The sequence below is a fragment of the Aptenodytes forsteri genome, unplaced genomic scaffold, assembly GCF_000699145.1.
Source record: "Aptenodytes forsteri isolate BGI_AS27 unplaced genomic scaffold, ASM69914v1 Scaffold45, whole genome shotgun sequence".
Lineage (NCBI taxonomy): Eukaryota > Metazoa > Chordata > Aves > Sphenisciformes > Spheniscidae > Aptenodytes > Aptenodytes forsteri.
This window is the reverse complement of record NW_008794458.1, coordinates 1,925,620-1,936,812: the sequence shown is the minus strand read 5'-3', so window position 1 is coordinate 1,936,812 and position 11,193 is coordinate 1,925,620. Positions and strand designations below refer to the sequence as shown.

Below are 11,193 nucleotides of genomic sequence, written 5' to 3'. Positions count from 1 at the left end.
TCTTATATTTTTCATTCTTTTTCTTATATTATTTCTTATATTTTTCATGTCTATTTTGGGTCTTGCAAACACTTGTGCCCCTTTCATGTTTTATAAAAGCATTTTCAGAAATCAGAATTTATTATGACACAGAATATAACTTTAACCCAATGTACTGTTGTGGTTTTGATTGATCCAGTTCTGTAGCTGTGTAGTGTAAATATAGGTTCACTCTGAAAGGACAGTTTGGATAAAAGCAGCAGAAGTGACAACTATAGATGGAGATGACTGCATTTTGTCAATAAAGCCAATTACAAAATAATCTGTAGAGAATACGTCTTGCTGTGAGAAACTACAGAATTAAGCACTGCCTTATGCATTTAACTAGTCAAGGTAAGCTATTTTATTTATTTTTGCTCGAGTAAATAACCATAAAAGTTCTCTTTAGCATATTAAAGCTATTTTAGAGTAAATTTCAATTTAGTTTCAGCTTTTTAATTTTCAGTTTAATTTCAGTTTTGTTTTGTGCTTTGGTTTGTTGGGGTTTTTTTAGCATTTGTAAGAGTGCTAAATTTTCTTCAAAGCATTTCATGAACAAGTTTATATTTAAAATAAATAGATTACTCTGTAAGTTACCATAGTTTCAGATGTTGACTGAGAATGTGAAGATTGGCTTTGACTGGATGGAGCCTTCCAAAGATTAAGAGAATCATCAAAATCTGCATGAAAAAAAGAATAAAAATCAAAATTGAACAAGAAAAGTTTTCTTTTTCATTACTACAAGACCAGCAAAGAGAATAACAAGCTTTTTAAAGGATTGTTTCAGTGAAACAGAAAAGCAGCCAACCACAGTTATCCTTCTGAAGATCTCAGAATATAAGTTTTCACACATTGTACTGATGAATTCTTATCCAGCAAATCCCTTGAATAAACAGAAATTAAATAAAATACAATTTTCAGCTGCAACATAAAATAGTCTGGAAAAAGCTACACTTAGCTCAAACTGCAGTTGCATAGCCTTTAGTCATTTGCAATAGTTCAGATTTAGTTTTATTTAAAATGTAATAGTACAAAAGTATTGAAGATACGGGGATCTTACAGCACAAACATAATGAACAGATGTCCTCGTCTTCAAAAAACTTCAAATTCGCATTTTAAGAGAAGCAGTTTCAAGAGAATCCATATTCATAAATATAATAAAGGCAGAATTATTTTGTAAATCTGTTTCAGAATAAAAAGTGCCAAAAATTTTATAGCACAAACCTGTCAATAATAGGTTTTGAGGCTTTCATATATTTAGAAAAGAAAACAACAAAGAATAAAGCACTAGATTACACAGATTCTGAGTGCAAAACCCACAAAAGTAGAAGTCCTATACATATCTTCGATAATTACTAAACTGAGCTAACTAATTTTATTTTTAACATAACTTTGCGGATGAGATTTCTTTTATATTCCTGAAAAATGTGAGGAAAATACATTGGGAAAAAAATTGACAAAAATAGTTTCAGGAAGATAAACCAAAGCAAGATCTTCTATTAAGAGATGACAAAGGACCTATTAAAAACCAGAAACAGGTCATTATAGATAAACAACACAGTTCTGAACATATGAACGAAGGACTTACAAGCCTTTCAAGCACTATAGTTTTAGAGACGGAGCAAACATTGTCCTGTCCTCCCTTTTTTAAATAAACAAAAATTTTGTTTCGTGTTCCTGAAATATCATAGATGATTTTTTCCCCCTTATTTCAAAACTCCTGGAAAAACTTTTTTTTGGCTTTGCTTTTCAATGACCTGATAAAACGTATCTCAACTGCTCACTGAAAAGTTCTACAATCCTGGAGCTTGAGTTGCTCTTAGATATGATATTGCACCAGCTAACAGAACTACCAAGAGGCACAAATAAGAGGACCATGGGAGGAGTGAAATGTGTTGGCTTGAAAAAATTAAAAACTTATAGATAAATAAAGCAGCCACAGAAGAAATTGAGGATTTACATGGCTCGAATTTTGTATACTGCTGAGGTACTTCTCTGATAACTCAGTGAGTTAACCAAGAATATTTCTTTTCCTTGGGTCTGTCATAAAGTCATAACTTGGTAGGGGAAATAGCATTCCTCTTCTGTTCATGCTTCTGTAACATAAGTTTAACAGAAGCAGACCTACAAGAATTGTTTAAATCTGTAGCCTTAGAAGATGGAAATACAGAAACGTAGGCACACAAAAAAAGAAAGAAACCAAAAAGAATGAACTTACTAATGTTCCCTCCCTTGAACAGTTTTTACTAATTTAGCTTTCTGAAGAATTTCCTAGCTTTCTAAACTTAAGATCATAATACATATTTGGACAAGAATGTGGGTTCCCACAATGCATCATAGTAAGACTTAGAAATATTGTTCAGTAAATGATTAGTCAATATAAAAGTTAGATCTGAAATACTCCAAGGGTATACAGGTTAGGAAAAAAAAAAAAATCCGAGTATTAAATTTGATCAGTCTATGAATTAAATTATTTCTGAATGTCTTAGAATGCAGCTAACCTCAGCATATTAAAGTCCACTCCTACTCATGTATCTTTAAAGTTGAACACATCAAGAAACAGAAGTAGGAGTCTTAGAAACAGTCCACACATTTCTTTTTCCACAACTTTCATTGTACTGATGTGTCATAAAAGTCACAACTGTAAAAAGTATTTTACCCCCAATATTTTGCAAGAAAATTTATTGCAGAACCAATTACATCTTTTCCATTTTTAATTTTTTTGAAGTTGTAAATAACAGCTCAGAGCTTTCTCTGAGATATATTAAACTAGTGACTTATCTACTTCTTAAATCCTCAGAGCAATATTTTGACTTAACATATTTAAGTTCACGGTTTATATATTCATTTTGAGTTCCATTTTTAGTAAGAATTATTTGAGGTAAGTTACTTCAAACTAGAAGTTATTTAAGTAGGTTTAAAATACTACAAGATTACATTAACATCACTTACCAGTTATACCACCTTTTTCTATGATGAGGTTGTCTTCCTTGGAAGAATTCAAATCAAACATATAACATCCTAGGTAACAATGTTTCACCATCTGATTCACATGCTCATAGAATTGGCAGTGATACAAAAGGGCCTTAAGTGCAGGTTTTCCTGTCTGAGAGAGGCCAGATTCTTCATCATGTACACAGGGACCCTGAAGACATGAAATTCACAAAGATAATTTTTTTAAAGGAATCTTTTACATAAAATAAACTGTCAAAAAAACCCAAATTAAGCCTAATACTGTGTATGTATGTATACACATAGCTGGTTTACAGGCTGTGCCTAACAGATTCAAAAAATCAAATGTAGATTTTATTAAGGCTGAGCTAAATCATAATACATTACAAAAACTGTAATGATTTAGCAAAATGGAAGTAGTTATTTAGCTCCTGAGAAATTTGTTAACAGCTAAGTAGAAAGCCACGGAAAGCTATAACTGGATGGTTTTAATACAGTGTATGTATCAGGAGACTTTACAATTTTAATTTCTCATTTAATTCTACTTACAGATATCAACTAATGCGAAAGTTTTCTTTAGAAAAAGAGCACATTCATACTAAGATAAGAGTATCCTGAAAAGGTCATCCTGTTCTAAAGTAAACTGCCATTATACTACATCTATCCATCTCAATCTACTACATTAAAAGATTTATTTAGAAAACAAGACATAAAAAGAAAGAAATTCTCTCTGAAGAATGGTTTTCAGTCATTTCTTTTTAAATACTGACTTCAGGGAAAACTTTCCAGAGAAGTGGATTTACACCTGAAAAGAAAGACTTCATAGTCTTTATTTGAAATAAACAGTTTGATTTAACTGCCTTTGTTACAGTATTTCTCCAGTGTTTTCTACGGTAACAGAAGAAAACAAGAAGTTTTATTAAGCTACAACATAACCTGTTTTAGAGTGACCATAAAAATTAGAAGTTTTAATTGGCAAAAGAACCCAGATTGAGAAAAATCCAAACCGATTACTTTCTGCAAGGCAGTTTTAGGAAGCATCTTGCAGTACGTCAAAAAGAAACTAGTTAAAATTACGGAAAGAAAATTTGTCAGTGCTAATTAGAAACTTTCTTTGGCAGTCAGGAGAGAGCAGAGATAGATCAACTGCAAATAAGTAATCTGAAAAACACTATTTGTCCCCAAGAGGCTCTAGATCTCTCCCAACTCCTCTATTGACACTGAATACAAGCTTATGTTCCAAGAAAACAAAACGAAACAAAAACCAGATCAAGTAGAAGCAGTAAAACTATTTTGTGTTACAGGGTAAGTTATAACAAAAGTTTTGGATGGCTACTGCTCATTCTTCTTGGTTTCTATAATACATAAACAGACTATTTTCACTATTTGCCTTTTATGCCAATTAATGGAGAATCAAATATGACAAACAGTTTGAAGAAGAATGTAGTATTTCATGTAAACTGTTTACGATGAATTATAAAACTGTACTCGTACACTGTCAACAACATACTTAGACTGTATTAACTATGACAAATGCATACTTTGGAAATTTTATTAAATTTAGTCAAAATTTTACTACCCTGAACTGTCTTTGCCGGTTGAAAAAGCTATGCCAGACACTTTATTGTACAACAGGGGCCCTGAAAGAGTTACTCATCAATTGCATTCATAAAGTGCTCTGACTTCAGCAATCTTCATACAACACTATGTTGCAGTCCTAGAATACTTTACACTGGTTGACTTTACTCATGGCAAAAATTTTCCTAAGCAGATCAACTAGATAACAGCAACACTATAAACGTTCTCGTGAAGATACTGGCCTACAAACTCTATTAACAGCCTTTCCTTCTCCAGCCCTATTTGCCTAAGGGATAAAATGATATTGTTCTACTTTGGCTATGGTACATTATTCCTACTATTCACCCAGATCCACTTAGAGCTCTCCTTTAAACTTGCCTGCATTAAGGTCAACAGACAAACTGTCTTATTCAGTGCAAGGGAAAAAATGTAACTGAAATATAGAATTTGGTCCTGGTGGTATCTTACAATTTTAACAACTGTTGTTGGTATTTTCAACAGTTTTAATTTACCAGTTACCATAAAGTGTTGTTTGATAATATCTTTCAGCACGAACACTTATTAAGTGATGAGCAATTTCCATTAAATTGCACTTCTTAATAAGAATCACATTGACTCAAAGCTTCTACTAATTGCACTGGAATTCATCCAGAATTTTGCAACTGGATTCAATTTTTGTCACCTCACCGTAGTCGTTGAAATGTTTAAAGACTGAAAAAAGCAATTTTTAATAGAGTTTATATCAACAAGTTACAATGGCTGCCCCTTGTAAATCTCCTGCTATTATGAATTGAAAGAAATACTTTTTATATTGATAAAATATAAGTAATAAGAAAGATTACTGAAACAAGGACCAGATTCTTAAGATTACTTGAACATCTTCCTTTATGATCAGATGTAAAGGAAAGATAAGACATACTATAAAATGCAGCTCTGCAAGAAACAGCATAATTGTTTGGGTGCAGCTGAATCATAGACAACTTATCCTAGTAAAATAGGAGCATTATTTTCAGCACTAACTTGATCTTTTGCAGAAAGGAACAGATAAAACAGGATATGGTTGCATCTGCAAATTTCTTCAAAAAGAACATACCCTGTACCACTGTTATATAGGTACAATCTCATACACTGGAAGGAGCAAGACGGACAGAAAGAACAGGTATCAAGGCAGCAAAAAGTGAAAAATGGGGAACTAAGATCCAAAGATCTTTATGTAAAATGAACCACGTTTGCCAAAGGTAACATGAGATGACTGACTCAAGATCAGAACTGGAAAAGTCTCCAGGGGATCTTATCAGTTTGTATAAATATCTGACGAGAGAAAGGAAAGGGAAACGGACTCTTCTCATTGGTATCCAGTGACAGGACAAGAGGCAATGAGCAAAAGTTTCAATCCAGGAAATTCTATTTAAACTTAAGAAAGAACTTTTTCCCTGTGAGGGCAGTCAAACATTAGAACAAGTTGCCCAGAGAGGTTGTGGAGTCTCCATCCTTGGAGATACTCAAAACCCAACTGGACACAGTCCTGAGCAACCTGCTCTAGTTCACCCTGCTTTGAGCAAGGGGATATGTTTTTAAGAAACATTTAAATTGACTTAAGCAACAAGCTGCTTCATCTTTCTTTGGAAAAAGTTGTTTCCCATTACTTACGTATTTATTTAAAAACATTTTATAAACGTCACATTCTCAGAATTTCTTCTTCCTCATACACCTCAAATCATATTGTATTCCAAGTGTGGGTAAAATAAATGACCAATTTCTATCCTAAAATGTTAATGATACTGATGTTAATGATACTAATGTAAGCAAGCAAGTTTCCTAGGAGCCCAAAGATACTATACTCATTAAATGCAAAATATATACAAACTAACTTTGTTTTTTTTCTTGAGCTTGCTGGAACTTTGAAAGAAATTTGTCTATTCATATATTTCTCTTTCCAAAATGCCACCTTAGACATGTAATTTTTTAAGGTTATATTTTATAGGTATACTGACATAAGTTTTTATATCAAATAATGTCTCTCTGTGACACTATGATCTTTCTCATCAAATGTAATAGTCACTCACTTGCCAAATACAATCTTTCACCTCTTCCGTAGGAATTGGAATCACAAGGAGATTTTGTAGAATAAAAGCAGCCTGAAAGAAATGAAAGCATCAATATTGTCATCTAGCCATCACAGTTCAAAAAAAACACATCAGATTGAACAGCACAGTCTACATATTATTCCATTGCTTTAGACATATGTCAAAACACAAAGAATTTTCATGTTCACATTGGAAAAAAAAAAAATTAGAATGATATAACCTACACCCCCTCAAACTTCACCTACGACAGACATCATTAGGGCGTGGCACAAGAGGAGGCTGGGAAGAAAAAAGACAAGGAAGAGATAGAATAGAAATCACTAGGAAACAAATTTATTTTTTTTTATAAAATACTTTCATCACTGTTCCAATACAGTCAATCCTGTTGAAGGAGCATTACATAACAAGAAGCGCTGGAAAAAAAACGTAAGCAGAAAAACCTGGATAACTGTTTATGACGTTTCACTCTATTCTCCTCATGTATTTTTTTTTAATTCTTATAAAATAATTGGGACAATATGGGGGACACATTGGGACACACAGACACATATGTTGCAAATATTTTCCTTTCTAAACACGTGGCATGTGTGTTTTTCTAATTTATATTACAAACATTCCACATGTATATGTGGGTGGATTGAAACTGCTTTTTTCATATTTTGTCAATCTTTTGTCATTAATTTGACTCTTACGAGACTACTAAAGTGATTTTGAAGTTAAATAAAACAGTGAAGCATGAATTTTCAAAAGCATTTTGCACAAATAAATTCAAAATATTACTTCGGAATATGCAATTAGTTGAGCAACAGAGCTGGGAAGAAACTAACCCACTATTTGTCACAGTTGTTATTTCTTAGTCATTGGAAAACAAAAAAAGCCCTTAAAACTACAGTTGATAGAAAGGTGCAAAAAACATGTACGCAGTTTAAATATAGTATTATATAGCTCTATGTGCTGTTCTACCAGAGTACAAACTTTCAGTTCTCACGAATAAACCTTAGTGCCTAGGCAAATTAGATTACCTCACGTCTGCAATGAAGATATATTTACTACCGATCAGGTCGCGTGTTTATGCCAAAGTGTTCATAAATGGAAGCAAACAGCCATTAAAATCTGGGCTAATTTGTTATGCTTTAGCAACCTATTTGTCTGCCTGAGTAAGCCTTAGGAGTTTTTATGCATTCACTTGTATTGTTTAGATCATTTCTGCTTTTAAATTAGTCATCTGTAATTGTTGCTTCTTGAGTAATTCTAAATAAGCAGCTAAACATTTATTTAATTAGGCAGTATTTAACTTACAAAGCAGTAGGTGTTGTGGAGCATCAGAAAATAGATATATAGAATTAAAAAAAAAAAAAATCATCTTTTCTCCTTAATGAAAAAAAAACTTGACAATCTAAGACAGCAGAAGGACACAAGAAACATACCTCCCTGCGTACCATGCTACATTCAGATTGGTCCAGAAGGATGTTTATCACTGTTCCCCACAGCCCTCCTGAAATGTTCTGGCAACTTTCTGCTAAAGCAATACATCCTATTTCAAGAGACGTAAGAGCAGATCCTATTCCAAGTGCTGTAAATCTGACCTAGTGCATATAAGCACAACACAAAGTTATATTTCTTACAGTAATTAGCAACATATTTTTTAAATTATTAAGTTGTATCAACTGAATCTGGAGCTTAAGGGAATAATTTAAAAGGTAACAACCTCTTTTCCTATATTTCTCTGGCCCTACACTCATAATCACAACTATGTGTACGTAAAAATGACAGAATTAATAAAATAGATTTTTGAATACTTAAAAATACTAAGATGGCTTTCAATATTCTTCACATTTTACCATTTAAAAATAGTTCCATTTAGCAAACTCATATGATTACAAGATTTGCATCAAATATATTTGCTCTAAATCTGTAGTTCATGTAAATGTTTCTGCTTTGCAGCTAAGTAACAGAAAAGTCAATGAAAACTGCCTATGAATCATGATTATGAGTGACTAATGAAAGCATAGAAGACAGATGATGTAGGGAAGGATTTCTCCAAAGATGTTTATATGGAAACATTCTCCCTACTTTATTGTTACTGTTATTTAGGATATAGTCAGTAACATTTTAAATAACACAAAACAGTAGTTTCAATATTAAATAAATTAATGAAACAAAAATTTTGCAAATACTTAAGGGTCAAAATAAGATATCAACTTAACATTGCATTAACTAACCTCAGGGTCTCGATCTACCCATAAAGGAACCAGCCACGCCAGACCTAGCTGAGAAAGAACTTGTTCTTCACTGTTACCATAAGGCAAAGACCAAAGAGATATCCAGTCCTGATTAGAAAACAGAAAATAAATTAAGAAATTATTTTATATATCTTTCAATGCCAGATCAGCCTACCAACAGCCTGAGCTACCAATTACATACTAAAACACTTTAAATGCACACAACAGTAATATTCCAGGAAAAAGATTTTGATTCTGCCTCTATAAACATGTTTTCAACCTGCTGACTTCACCTAATGAATAAAAGTAAATTTGTGTCATCTTCTTCATAGAATTAGGACAGCAGTGCTAACGAGAGATTAAATATTTTACTTGAAATACTGGGATAATTATTTACATTCAAAATTTAATCCTTATATTTTTTATTTTTGATTATTAATATCTGTCTTTCTCTCTTATATGTGTGCAGAAAACTACCAAATAAGAACATGAAATTATTTCTTTGATCCTAATTCATTCTTTTACTTCATGCACCTGCCATGTGATTAACTAAAGTCATGCAGAGATATCATATTTGACTTTGCAAACTAATTTCTTTAGCTCAGGTTAAAAAAAACCAACCAAACAAAAAACAGCATACCTGCAAAATGCCCTGTTTAACCATGGCACTGCACAAACAATGCATTAAGTTCATAATGAATCACGACACTTAGAATTTTATGTATGTATCTTCTGACCATCTCAGTCCTGTATATTTTTACACAGTAGATGACTGATGTTTCATTTGGAGCAGCGTATTTTGCATGGATTTTCTCAATACACACAATATTAATTACAAAAAGCACAGTATTTTACAATCTTTGAATTTGGGGAGGGAGAGCATTAAAATACGAAATGAAATACAAAGCATAGGTCAGCAAAGCACAACCAGTGAAATGATACCATAACAAACAAACAAAACATTGCAGCAATTCTCATGTATAGACCCTAATTATATGGTCTATTTCTCATGTACTCCTACAAACATCTGTAAGTAACTTCTGTCCATCAGTACGAGATAAAGGATCTTATGTCTGACTTAACAAGGTGGTTCTTTTAATAATAAAGAACAATAAGGGTTCAAAATACTGCTAATGAGCAAAAAAATAATTTCCTTCAGTTTTAATTTCAAGTCATTAGACTGTACATTTTAAGTTAGTATTAATTTTTTTTTTTTAATAGCAGTTATCCAGCGTATACCTCTTGTTTAACACTGCTTGCACAGAGGAAGAAGGCTAATTTTGTGCTTCTCTTCCCCTAAGATTTGACACTAAATCACATGACTGTAAACAACGGCCAGGATTTAAAATTTCTTTGAGAATATAAGTTATTAGTACAGTCTAGAGAGTAACACTGTTGTACACACAGATTATGATTTATAGCCACAAAAAAATGCCACCTATCATATGCTACTATACCTATTATTCTACAAGACTTATATAAAAAAAAAAAAATTAATCAGTTCAAGCCCACTCCGTCATCCACGCATTTATGATCTAATTCTTTGGAGGCTACAGTCTTCCTGCAGTGTACTTAATACGCTGCCTCCCTGTAATTTCAATAAACTTTGTCAGCACTTAATATCTTGAAGAAGTACAGAACTGAAAAAACAGATATCTGGAATTTAGGAAAGCAGGTATATTGCTATTTCTAGTTACACGTGTACTTGATCATATTGAAAGGTTTTCACTTGTGGCTATCACAGATACTAACAAAAGTGGATTTTAATTCTCCAAAATGATTACACTAAATTGTTGAATTTACTTTAACTGCTTCAGGATGAAGACCCTTTCTAAACTCTCAAAAATTTAACTCTCAACATATGCACATGGACACATAGCACAGATATGAATTTTGCTAATAAGTAATGATAGCTCCTTTTACAAGTTAGACAATCATTCTTTCACGTATGTATATGTTCTTTCATGTATACGTATATACACACACATATATATATATATATGAAGACCCTTTCTAAACTCTCAAAAATTTAACTCTCAACATATGCACATGGACACATAGCACAGATATGAATTTTGCTAATAAGTAATGATAGCTCCTTTTACAAGTTAGACAATCATTCTTTCACGTATATATATGTTCTTTCATGTATACGTATATACACACACATATATATATATATAGTAGTATCATAGAATAGTTTGGGTTGGAAGGGACCTCTAAAGGTCATCTAGTCCAACACCCTTGCCGTGGGCAGGGACATCTTCAATTACATCAGGTTGCTCAGAGCCCCGTCCAACCTGTCAATGGTTCGAGATCAATGGCAGGGAACCGGT

The 11,193-nt window shown here is 32.6% G+C and overlaps 1 protein-coding gene across 1 annotated transcript in view; it reads right to left on the bottom strand.

Annotated features, from left to right (window-relative positions):
- The window catches only part of RTTN (rotatin), a 94,930-nt gene that overhangs the window by 32,383 nt on the left and 51,354 nt on the right, over window positions 1-11,193 (bottom strand). Inside the window, 5 exon segments of the mRNA XM_019475014.1 lie at window positions 616-698; window positions 2,971-3,163; window positions 6,615-6,686; window positions 8,063-8,221; window positions 8,858-8,965. Of these exon segments, the coding sequence (XP_019330559.1) occupies window positions 616-698; window positions 2,971-3,163; window positions 6,615-6,686; window positions 8,063-8,221; window positions 8,858-8,965 (615 nt within the window).